We start from the raw sequence: 11,695 nt of genomic DNA, 5'->3' as shown, positions 1-11,695 counted from the left end.
GCATAGGAGGAGGGGGTACAAATCCAGCTGTTGCTGACAGAGCAGCCTGGGACACTCGGGAGTGGGACCACGCTTGGAGGTGTTTTGCTACAGTGGGTGATGTGCTTACTGCACTGACTGTCTGCAAGTGTGCTCCCAGGTCCCCTCAAGCGTGGCAGCAGGGAGTCATTCCCGAGCTGTGGCTGTGCCCTTGGCTTGCCCAGGCCCATGGGTGGGGGTGTCCCTGCCTGTAGTGGCGTTTGCTCATGAAACTGGAAACTTCCAGGGCCCTTTTTCCATTTACACCCCAGGAAGCTGATTATAACACTCTCACATACACACAACCACACTGTTTCCTGCAGCTCTGAACCCTCTGCTGTTAAACCAGTCCCCATCACACAAAGCTGTGTGTGTACATGGTGGGGGCATGGGAAAGAAACCATTTATTTCCTCTTGGACACCAAAGGATGCTGCGGTGTTAAAGCTCCACGGTGCTGTTGATAAGCACAGGGAGGCCAGCAAATTAAAGACAAGACCTTGCTAGTCAGGCTCAGCAAACCACCCTCTACCTGGACCGGCAGTCGGGGCGGGCAGGCGGTGCGGGGTGCTGCTTGGAGCTGTCGGTGATGCCCAAGTCCTCCTGGCAGCTGCAGCAGCCGTTGTCCAAGATCTGCAAGTGGAGCAGCTCCTCCGAGTTGCTGAAGGCCGGGTTGTCCAGCGAGCTGGCCGAGGGCAGCCAGGAGCGCGACCAGTACTGGGCCGAGACGTCGTCCAGCCGGCAGAACCGCCGGTAGCTGCGGGACAAGGCAAGGTGGCTGCAGCAGCACCCGGCACCTCGGGGGCACGCACGGGCACATGCACCCGTACGCACATGCACACGTATGCACACACGACCCCAGTGACTGCACTGCAAGCACAGAGCACAGGTTTCCACCCAAATTTCACAGCACCAGCGCAGGACCCAGCCCCGCGCCCTGGGTGGGGGCAGAGCCCGTGACAGGGAACAACGTCTGGCCGCAGCCCCGGGGCTGTTGCGGTGGTTTCCTCGGGAACAATCCCCCCGTGGCGCATTGCGAAACCCTGGTGGGGAGGGCAGGGGGCCAGGAGGGAGCCCGCTCCCCACCTGCAGCCCCACCGGGCTGAGCCCGGCCCAGGCAGTCGGTGCACGGAACGGGGGTGGGAGAGGGACCCTCTGCTCCCCCACGGGAGGCATCGGGGGCCCCCGGGACCATGTATTTTGGGGGGGCTCATCAGCACATCTCACGCGTCTCTCCGCCGCAGTGATCGTGCAGCGGTGCATCCCGCAGCACTTCGGTGCAACCGCGGCTCCGGGCAGCCTCCGCCGCTCCTTCCCCGCCCGCACGCCGCTTGCCCGGTGCCAGCGAGAGGCCGCGACCATCCTCCCCCGGGCAGCGCTGGCACGGCCACACGCACACACAGACCCGCCCCCCGCCCACCCGGGGGCCCCGCCGTGGCTCCGCTCCGCGGGACGCTGGGACCCGCCGCTCCCGGGCCCCGCACGTGCTCCCCCCGCCGCCCCGGCACCTCCCGCCGCCGCTATCAGCCGCCGCAGAGTGTTTTTCTTGGCAGAGCCGAGCCCAAAGCCAACCCTGCCTCCCTGACCCCGGATGGGCTGCGCTGCCCCCACCCCCCCCCTCCCCGGGCACCCACCCGCTCGCAGGGCCGGAGCTGCTGCGGGACCCCCGGGGGGGGGGGGGGGGAGCAGGGGGGAGCAGGGGCATCGGCCCTGCAGCAGGAGCACCCCTCCCTCCCCCTGGGCCCACGCTGGACCCCAGCCCCCCCCCCACCGGCCCCGCGCACCCACCTGCTGCGGGTCTGGTCGGCCCTGGCCTCCAGCAGCAGCGCCTTGAACCGGCGGATGGCGACGGCGGCGACGACGGTGGCCAGAAGGACGATGCTGAGCAGGACCCCGGCGGCCATGCCCAGCAGGCTCTGCTGCGTCACCCGGTAGTCACAACGCAGCCCCATGAACCAGAAATCGCTGCCGACGGGGCACCTGTGCCAGGGCGGGGGGGGGGGGCATCAGGCACCAGAGGGGACAGGACCCGTCACCCCAGGGCTGGTCCCGGGGACACTCACTGGCAGAGGGGCCCCCGGTCCCGGGGGTGGGTGCAGATGCCCTGGTTCTTGCAGTAGTCGCGGTGGCAGAGGGAGGTACAGGTGGCGTTCCCATTCGCCCGGGCCACGCAGGTGAAGCCGGCCCGGCAGGTGAAGAGCACGGCGCAGGGGTCCAGCGGCCGCTCTGCAGAGATGGGGGGTCCGGCTGTGCCACCTCCTCCCCGCCGAGCAGAGAGCCGGGGCCAGGCACGTGCCCACCCTGCGACCAGCCCTGGCTGGGCACCGAGCCCTGGGGGCTACGGGAGGGTCCGGCGATTGTGCAGCCCCGAGCACGGCCCCGCACTCACCCAGAGCCACGTTGCGCAGGACGGGGGCAGCGCCCACCGCCAGCCCCGGCCGGGTGCCACCAGAGCCCAGCACGGTGTTGAGGAGCGCGCCCAGCCCTGGCGCCTGCACTTGCTCTGCCGCGAACAGTGCGTCGTACTCCAGCACCACGCTGCCCTCCCTGCAGGGACACCCCACGGCGAGTCCGGGGGTGGCTCAGACCCCCATGTCCAGCACTGCATCCCGGCATCGCCACGGCGCTGCAGCGTGTGATACTCCCTGCACCCCTCCCCGTGCCAGGGAGCATCTCACGCTGCGGGGCTGCGCAAGCACCTACCTGATCCCCGTCACCTCCAGCCGCAGGAACCCGGGCACCAACATGAAGAGGGGTGAGACCTGTGCAGGGAGGAAGCTGAGCGCAAGGTGGGATGGCCCCCAGCACCCCCCCCCGCCCCCGACAGCCCCGGCCCCTGCTCACTGTTCGATTGAAGCTGTGCAGCAGCCCCCGGCGCTCGTGGGACCCGGGGTCCTGCAAGGCGGGGACAAACCCCATGTCCAGCACCAGCTCGCAGGGGATGCGAAGGAGGGATGCTGTGGGAGGAGAGATGGGGATCAGCACGACAGGGACCCCCACCACTCACCCCAGGGGGACACCACCACTGACCCCCCCCTCATGCTGATGGCCCCTGGGGGCTCTCTCCTCCCGCCATGCCCAAGCAGAGGGTCCCAAACCCTGAGACTCACCTCTCAGGAGGGGCGGCTGATCCTCCACGATGAACACCTGGGGGGCCCTGCCTGCCATGGCCGGCGTCGCTTGGGGGGTGTCAGCATCCAGCTGCCCTCCGGGTCTGCTCGACGGTTGGACCAGGTCTGTGTCCCCGGCAGCTGAGGGGGACCCGGGGCCCCCACGATGGCCCAGGGTCCCGGGGGGAACAGTGGGCTGCTGGGGGGGCCCTGGCACCATGGTGGACAGGTGAGTTGGGGGCCCCCACGTCAACCCTGTGGGATCCCCCTGCAATACAGCAGCACCCGGCTCTGGTGTGACCGTCCCCACGTCCCCAAGCAGTGCTGGGCTGGCAGTGGCAGCTGTGATGGTGGTGGTGGTGGTGATGGCAGTGGCAGTGCTGCCGATAGTGCTGGTTGGCCCCAGGGAAGACGCCGGCTGGGACGGAGCTGGCTGGCGGGGGTTGGCAAGGGATGAGGAGGGGGCCAGGCTGCCCGGCTGCCGGCTCAGTGGGGCAGTTGCTGTCCAGGGCTCGCCGTTGCCCACGTCCACTGGTGCCCCCCCCAGGACTTGGGGGCTTTCAGCAGGATCCTCCCCCGAGCCAGCATGAGGCAGCTGGTGCCCTGGGGACAGCCCTGCCGGGGCTGAGCCAAAATCGGAGCCGAGCCCTGCGACACCCTGGCTGGTCCCTAGGGAGGTCTGTGGGGTCAATGATGTGGGTGCTGCAGAGCTGCTGGTTGGGGCAGGCTGTGGGGATGGGGGGACATGGAGGGACCCTGGGCTGGTGCGGAGCACCCCGCTCTGTGCTGCAGCAGTGCTGCCTGGGGCCACCGAGGTGGGGGGCTGCCCTGGCACAGCTGGTGGGCGCCAGGTCTGATCCAGGGGGACATGGCCGTGCTCATGAGGACCGTCTGTGTCAGGTGGCCCCAACACTCCCGTGGCTGGGTTCAGGGCTGCCCCCAGGCCGGGGGACGTCACCCCTGGGATGCTGGTGGTGGTGGTGGGAACAGGCAGATCTGACCACTTGCCTGCAGCAGGCAGTGAGGTTGGGCCCGTTCCCACAGCTGGCTGGGCTGTGCTGGCCAGGGTGTCCCAATGGCCACCAGCCCCCAGGGACAGTGGAGAGGGGTGAGGGACAGAGCGGGGACCCTGCCATGCAATGTCCGTCCCACGCCACGGGTGGGAGTCAGAGCCCCGTCCCCCTGCCGGCCCTGGCAGCTCCTGCCGTGTCCCCCGCAGCGTCCCCGTGGAGCTCAGCAGCCTCTGCAGCCTCCCCGCAAAGGGTGACGTCCCGCTCACCCCCGGTGCAGGGCTGTCTGTGGCCAGCACGATGCTCGGGTGAGTCCCTGGGCTGCTGTCCCCCAGTGGGACAGTGGCACCCGGGGCCTCCACAGCCCACGGCTCCAGGGAAGAGGGGCCACGTGAGCCTGAGCTCCTCTGTCTCTGCACAAGCCCTGTTCCCGTGGGGCTCCATCCCGGCACGGTGCTGGGGGACCCCCACTGCCCCCTGGCAGAGCTGGGCATCATCACGGAGGATGGTGAATGCGAGGGGATCCCTTGTGGGGTCATGGCACCTTCCACCATCACATTTCCCACAGGGTCAGTCCTGGGGGGAGATGCGGTGGTAGGAGCTGTGTCTGGCTCCACGGGTGCTGGGGCAGGAGATGGCCGCTCGCTGCCTGCAGCTGCCTGCTCAGCAGTGCCTGCAGAGAGCAGGGCCCCTGGGCGCTCGGTGGCTGTTCCATCCCGCACTGCAGGCCCTGTCCCCTCCCTGCCTGCCTGGGGGCCTCCAGGGCTCCCCTGGGGGCTGAGGGGCTCCGCAGTCCCGGCGGGGTTCCCAGGGAAGGGCAGCAGCTCAGCCTCTGTCTGCAGCTGCCCCATGGCCTCTGACGTCGGCACCCGCCCCGTGCCAGCTCCTTGCTCCAGATCTATGGGCAGAGGCAGAAGTGGGGGGACACTGAGAAAGGCTGCTCCACAGCCAGCACCCCACAGCTGCCAGCTCAGCACCCCGGGCCCCAGCATGGCACCGAAGCACATAGCCAGCATGCGGTGCCACAGACAAAGGGCCGCGAGCAGGACGGTCCCAGCCCCAGCGGTACCTGTCCGGCAGTGCCCCCCCATCGTGGTCCCTGGGTGGGCACAGGGGACGGCAGTGCCCAGCATGGAGCCTGTTCCGCTGCCGAGACCGGGGCAGAGCTGTGCACAGCACTCCACGATCACTGGGGAGAGGGGAGAGAGCAGCACGCACCAGCATCAAGCAGCACGCGCCAGCATTGGGCATCAGCACTGGGCACCGTGCCCCCCCCACCCCCAGGAGCTGCCAGCGCAGGCAGTGGGGGTCCGCTCCCCCCCCCCCGCCGTTAACCGTGGGCAGCACTGCCAAAGGGCACGCTCAGGGACCACCCAAACCCATCTGGAAACCACCAGCTTTTGTCTCAGCAAACGAAACCAAATCCTGTCCCACTTGGTCACACTCTGCCACGTGCTGGAAACGCCCGTTTTGCCCCGAACCAAACCACCATCTGGCAGAGCCGCCACGTGCTGATGCCAGCACCACCGGGTCCCCGGGCAGAGCACCGCGCCAGCGCCAGGCCAGCGCCAGGCCAGCGCCAGGCCGGCCATCACCCTGCGCAGGACTCTGGGTCCCCGCTGCGGCAGCGGCTGCCTCGCCGTGCGTTGGGGCAGTCGGTCGGTCACCCGACTTGCTGGGGCTGGGGTCACCGTGCGCCTCTCGGGACACGATCCCCGCTAACGCCTCGCTGGGGCTCCCGCTCCTCCTCCCGCGGGAGCAGCACCCGCTGCCTTCGACGCCGCGGAGCAGCCCGGGCCGGCGGCACGGCACACGGTCGCTGCTCTCACCGGCCGCGTCCCCGCGTGTCCGCCCCGCCGCCCACCCGCCACGTGCCCCCGGGACCCCGCGGCTGAGCCCACCCCAGGCGGGTCCCGGTGACGCCCGAGCAGCCACCGCCCCCTTCCCCAGTGCCCGGGGCCGGCCCCGCCGCCGCCGCAGACCCCGCGGCCACTCTCCACCCCCCCCCCCCCGCCCAGCACGGCATCCCCCCGCCGAGGGACCAGCGGCAGGTCCTGGGACCCCGGCCGGGGCAGCACGGCTGCGGCTGCGGGGCTCGGGGACCCTGTCCGGCCGTGCCCGCTGACTCCCCCGCCCTCGCCCCCACCCGCCCGCCGGTCCCGCGTGGGAGGGCAGCGGCGTGGCTCGGCGCTCACCTGCGGCGGCCAGGAGCCGCGGGAGCCGCGGGAGCCGGAGCCGCTCCATGGCGCGGCGGCGCTGCCGGCTCTGCCGAGGCGGCGGCAGGAAGCCCCCGCCCGCCCCCGCTGCGGCGGGCGGAGGCGCCGGGGAGCCGCAGCCCCCGGCCCGGTCCCGCCCCACCGGCACCGGCACCACCGCCCCACGCCGGGGCGGCCCCGCCCGACCCCCGCCTCTGCCCCGAAGGAGCATCGGGGCGGGGCGGATCGGGGCTCGCCCAAACGCCGAGCTCGGCCGCAGAAGGGCTGAGCTCGGGCTGCGGAACCCCCCCCCCGGGGGGGGGCACGGCCGGGCCCCCGGCACCCGCGCTGACCCCGCTCCGTGCCCGTCCCGCAGCCTGCGCTGGGTGCCGCGGGAACGGGACCCCGGCTCGGCACCCCGGTACCCCGCCGTGGGCTGCACCGCCCAGGGAGAGCACGGGCACGGCTCCTCTGCGGGCACACGGCTTCCAGCCGCCCTCCTCCGACACAGGTTTACCCCAGAACAGCCGCGTTAGGAGCTGCCCAGGGCTCTGCCTCGGGTACGGCTCAGGCAAAGGCTCCCTGAGGGCACCTCTGGCTGCATCTGCCTGCGGTTCCTTCACCAAATCACCCGGGACCGCACCACCAAGCGCAAACAGCGGCCGCAACCGCCACGCCCGGGTGGCAAAGGGATGGTTCTGCAGCCACCGCCGCTCCTGCTGCGAACCGGCACCTCCATGCCAGGGAAGACGGGGGAAACCAGCACGGAAACGGTGGCCAAAACAACTGTTTCCCCCCCCAGTTCCACCGTGCAGCCTGTTTAGAAAATGTTTCAGAACACATTTGGGGTGAAGGAGCGATTAAGGCATTTCCAAAGGCACGGGCCTCACGCACAACGAAAGCGAAACTTGGGCTCTGAAGGCAGAGGGTCACCCAGCTGGCCGAGGGTTCAGCACGGTGCGATTTTAAAAGTGAAATGCGGCTCTAGAGGAAGCCCTGAGAACACCCACACCTCGCTCAGGCACCATGTGCAGCGCCAATGGATTCGGGTCTATTTTCCATCCTCCGCCACCCTGATTGCCAGAGGAAGATATGTTATCGAGTGACACTTTCTTGGCTCGCAGCCTAGCAGTGCCTCCTTGACATATGAAAGTGTTTCTTGGCTCAGAGGAAAAACCATGTAGTGTCCAGAAATAACTCATTTCTGTCTCGGGAGAGATTTAAAGCAAGCCTCCCCTGCTGAGACAGGATTACAGAAACACTGATGCGATTTTGCTTTTCGGCAGCAGGAAAATCATTCCCCCCTTTATTTTCCATCAGGAAAGCAGAAGCCTTTCACAGGGAACTTGCTTGGTTTTACCAGCACTGATGAAATACACAGTAAAGGCCACAGAAGGGCATCTTATTGAGGTTTGTGCACAGCTGCACAAGCCCTACAGGTGCTGCTGGTGCAGAGAGGAGGAATGGCAAAACACTCCCAGTGAGACACGCTCAGAGCCTGACAAACCCACACCCCTTCCCTGCTGCGCGTGGCAGAGCGTGCATTCACCCCGTGGGGTAACGGGCCCCGGCACGGGTCGAAGCCTAGTGAAGTCACTTATCCCTGAAGTGCCCTTCACATGCTGAACGCTAACATAGCGAGCCACCAACAGCGTGGAATGGAAAAGCCATCAACACAACAATGGTCTTATATATTTATTCGTTTTTTATCTTGTTTTTAAAGGACAACACATTCAGACAGTTTTAAATACAACGTCCAAGTACAACTTTCTGATGAAAGCAGCAACAGTACAGCATGTGCGCTTGTATTCATACCCGCTGACACCAGCCCAGTCCTAGTGGTAGAGACATCTCCTGTTAAAAAAAAATCCACATATTAAATATTTTATCAACCAAGAACTACCATTTTAAGGCACAGAAGAATTGGGTCAGGCAGAGACAAGACAAGACCAAAAGCGGGCACGTAATGAGTCCACAGGTCTTCTGGAGGGCTCTGAGAGCAGCAAAGGGGCGCAGCTCCCCCACTGACTTGGGAGGGGTGGGGGGGGAGGGCAGAAGCGCACACAGGAACAAACAGGAACAGGGACCGATCTCTGCTGCGCTGGCCTGAGGCCACCGGCTCATTTCCCCTGCAGCCCCTCAGGGCTGTCACTCCAATAACCCTTTCCTGCCCGTTTCCTTTCCTGCTGTTGGCTACGGCTACGGCCGTAGGAGATGAGTCGCTATGGGCAGCAGGGAGCTGTGCTATCACACACCTCTGGCCGTGCCTACCCCGCACGCTCTGCGCGTGGCCGGGGAGCGCTGAAAGATGGACTTTCATTACTAAAGTCAATTTGCCATCTGCTAAAAGATCTGTGGATAATCTGAGCGCCTGAAGTGCCATGCAGGGCGAGATGAAAGGTCGTTGAGCTCCACATCCTCTCTCCAACAGCAGATGCCTCAGGAAAACACGTGTCCTTCATCCTCCCCACTTGAAGCAGGCAGCCGCTGCCAGCTCCCTCCCAGATGTGCCCGACTCCTGCCTGCCACACAGCCGTACATTGTCACCTCACACCGGGCACTCCCCTCTGCAGGCGTCACACGCTGCCATGCATGTGTACAATGCGCAAGCCGTCGTTACCCGAGACGCTTGCAGAAGCACATTTCTACTTACCCGGCTTTGAAGAATTGTTTTTATTCATAAACATCCTTCTTATCTGCAATGTAATCTACAATCTCTTGTGGACACATTAACTTTTCTGCATCTCCATCAGGAATTTCAAACCCTGGAAGAAAGCACACGTATTTAGCCCAGAACAACAGAAACAGGAGCAAGGCTAAAGGAAGCAATAACTGCTGGCTCAGGTGCCCGCAGCTCGGCAGGGGACAAACACGCAGGGGCCGCCGTGCCGGTCAGAGCCAACACTTCATTGCTACACTGAGTTTCAAGCTGCGTTCTGCCTTACGCGATGCTGCTTCTGGATAAGGGACGAGGCAGATGGAGCAGGGCTGCCGAGCCAGCCGGCGAGTGCCCCTCACGCCTTATTAAAGCCACTGACGCCTTCCCAGAGCTCCCACAGCCACTGCTGTGACAGCGAGAAGGATGCTCCTGGGAACTCCAGGCAAACTGGAGCCCAAAGCCCCTCGGGTTCAGAGTCTGCTGTCGCGTGATCGTACAACCAACAGCTCGTACAGACTCACAGCCGGGGGCAGGGAGCACAGGGCACTCGGCCACGGAACTGGTCTGAAATATATTCCAGAAAATTTACGTTCTTCTTTCTAGTCCTCACAGCCACAGACACACTAACGCTTCACCCACAGTACGTGGTAGGTGTATGAAATATAGAGTATTAGCAAACACCCTGAAAGTGAAACATCTGTGTAGGTTTTAAAGCATGGTCAAGCCCCAGGGACATTTATGACCCAATATGACACATTAGGCATGTACGCCAAAATTTAAGAGCTTTAAATGAAAGCATGAAGAAGGCCAAAATGATGTAAAAAGAACTTGGAATATAAACTAATAAGGAAAAAACTCCACTTTTTCCTAGTAGCATCAGGTATTGAGGATGAAAAAAAACTCTGGTGAGGAAAAACCTGGAGTATCTGTGATTTCACAGGCAGGAGCCAAGATCAGCTCCAGATGCAGCCTTCATGCTAAACGTAATATCTGCTGCCCTCACTGACACGCTGCTGTCCTCACTTCTCCCCCTCCCCAGCAATACGACGAGTGGTGCCCAGGAGGGTACGGGGAGAAAAGCAGCCCGTGCTCCCAGAGGGACCGAGCTCAGCAGCAGACCGACAGACGCCTTCTCCTGCCTCCCACCGGTGCCACCAGTGCCCAACACATGTTCTCCCTGACTGAGAACTGCACAATTTTCTTTGAATTACACCAAAGAAACAACACATCTGCTATTCACAGAAAAGAACTAATACTCCTTTGCTATAGCTGCATTTAAGAATCAGCCAAAGAAAAGCGGCGATGAATCCGAGCATGCACAGCTCTGAATTACCAAATTCGTCTTCCATAGCCATAATTATTTCCACTTGGTCCAAACTGTCCAAACCCAGGTCTTTCATGAAGTGGGATTCAGCTGTGAGCTAGAAGGAGAAACATCGAATTTCAGTACGACAGAACCCGGAGCAGGACCAACGGGTCAACCCGGAGCCTTCGGCCTTCCCGGCCGCCCCGCCACCCACCTCCCCCCCGTCAGAGGGGCCGGCAGCGCCTCTCCCCAGCCCGCTAAACCGGGCGCCCGGCCCGCCCGGCCCGCCAAGGCACGGGAACTGCGGGGCCCCGAGCTCCGCCTGCCCGGGGGCGCACGGAGCTGCCAGCGGCACGACCCACCGCCCGCCCCGGCCCCACTCGCCTTCTCCGGGTCGATCTTGTCGTACAGCTTGAGGACGTAGAGGACGCGCTCCTTGATGTCCGCCAAGGTCAGGGGCGGCAGGTCGGAGAAGCGGCGGCACAGCGGCCAGGCCGCCCGCGGCACCTGCAAGAGAGCGGCAGCAGCGGGCAGCACCGGGCCGCCCGCCGCCCCCTGCCCGCCCGCCCGCCCTCCTCGGGCCCTACCTGCGCCAGCAGCTGCGGGAGCGGCGGGGCCGCGCCCGGCGAGGCCCGCGGGCAGCGGGGGCAGAGGGTGCCGAGGGCTGCGGGCCGCGGGGCGGCCGGGGGCGGCCGGGGCAGGAGGCGGCGGACACAGGCCGAGAGGACACGGGCCGCCATGGTGACCTGTTCCCAGCGGGCACCGCGCCGCGCCCGGCAGCCCGCGCGCACGGCGGGGCGGGGCGCCGCGGCCACGGGCGGGGAGCGGCGGCGGCAGCAGCGACCCCTGGCGGCCGGCGGCCGCTCCGAGCGGAGCCCCGGGCAAACCCCCTCCGGTAGGGCAGGAGGCACGGCACGAGGCAGGGAGTCGTTCCAAAGCTAACAGGTTTAATGGCATTGCACACACCCGGTGCCCGGCCCGAGCGCACGCACAGCCCCGCGGAGCCCGTTAACGGCGGCCCCGACGCACCCGAGCCGAAGCGCCAGGCTCCACCGGTGCTCGGGGCCCTCGCCCCGCCCCAGTCCTCCATCAGGCTGCTCCTGGCTGGGGCTGCCGGTACCGGTACAGGCAGACAGTCCCGTCCCGCTGCCCGGCCAGCAGGCAGGCGCTGGTGGTGGCCCATCGGGCCAGTGCCCAGCTCCCGTCCGGGTCCGGGGGCAGCAGGGCCGTGCACTGTCCCAGCAGCAGGTCCCACACCGCGATGGCTCCCGACGTCAGCACGGCTGCGGCAGAAGCATCCTTCACGTCACCCTCCAGGTACCTACGGTTGTACACCGAACAGTTACAATGCTGCAATTTGTCTGTGAAAACACTATTGCATCATTTTGTAAAATTAGCA

General features: G+C 65.4%; 2 protein-coding genes across 2 annotated transcripts in view; both read right to left on the bottom strand.

Moving 5' to 3' along the window:
- The window catches only part of LOC142604036 (uncharacterized), a 7,512-nt gene extending 1,038 nt beyond the window's left edge, over positions 1 to 6,474 (bottom strand). The window contains exons 1-9 of the mRNA XM_075767921.1: positions 6,332 to 6,474; positions 5,206 to 5,325; positions 3,127 to 5,034; positions 2,861 to 2,973; positions 2,720 to 2,778; positions 2,406 to 2,563; positions 2,080 to 2,242; positions 1,805 to 1,996; positions 549 to 773 (exon numbers count right to left, since the gene is read on the bottom strand). Coding sequence (XP_075624036.1) covers positions 549 to 773; positions 1,805 to 1,996; positions 2,080 to 2,242; positions 2,406 to 2,563; positions 2,720 to 2,778; positions 2,861 to 2,973; positions 3,127 to 5,034; positions 5,206 to 5,325; positions 6,332 to 6,380 — 2,987 coding nt within the window. The 5' untranslated portion in view covers positions 6,381 to 6,474. The remainder of the gene's footprint in view (positions 1 to 548; positions 774 to 1,804; positions 1,997 to 2,079; positions 2,243 to 2,405; positions 2,564 to 2,719; positions 2,779 to 2,860; positions 2,974 to 3,126; positions 5,035 to 5,205; positions 5,326 to 6,331) is intronic.
- A 1,539-nt stretch (positions 6,475 to 8,013) lies between these two features.
- Positions 8,014 to 11,082, bottom strand: NDUFAB1 (NADH:ubiquinone oxidoreductase subunit AB1). The gene is made up of 5 exons (XM_075767660.1): positions 10,884 to 11,082; positions 10,681 to 10,803; positions 10,324 to 10,411; positions 8,985 to 9,096; positions 8,014 to 8,185 (listed from the first exon to the last, which is right to left on the bottom strand). Exons 1-4 carry the CDS (start codon positions 11,034 to 11,036, stop codon positions 9,005 to 9,007), a joined length of 456 nt encoding a protein of 151 aa, XP_075623775.1. The 5' UTR covers positions 11,037 to 11,082; the 3' UTR covers positions 8,014 to 8,185; positions 8,985 to 9,004.
- Positions 11,083 to 11,695: the final 613 nt, after the last annotated feature.

The sequence above is a fragment of the Balearica regulorum genome, chromosome 15 (assembly GCF_011004875.1).
Source record: "Balearica regulorum gibbericeps isolate bBalReg1 chromosome 15, bBalReg1.pri, whole genome shotgun sequence".
Taxonomy (NCBI): domain Eukaryota; kingdom Metazoa; phylum Chordata; class Aves; order Gruiformes; family Gruidae; genus Balearica; species Balearica regulorum.
Note: the sequence above shows the minus strand (reverse complement) of the source record. Positions and strands in the feature narration are given on the sequence as shown.

Coding starts and splice junctions, on each gene's coding strand:
- NDUFAB1 (XM_075767660.1), bottom strand. CDS start 11,036: ATGGCGGCCCGTGTCCTCTCGGCCTGTGTCCGCCGCCTCCTGCCCCGG. Junction 10,412..10,680: donor ACAAGATCGACCCGGAGAAG/GCGAGTGGGGCC, acceptor TTCTCCTTCTAG/CTCACAGCTGAATCCCACTT. Junction 9,097..10,323: donor GGCTATGGAAGACGAATTTG/GTAATTCAGAGC, acceptor GCTTTCTTCCAG/GGTTTGAAATTCCTGATGGA.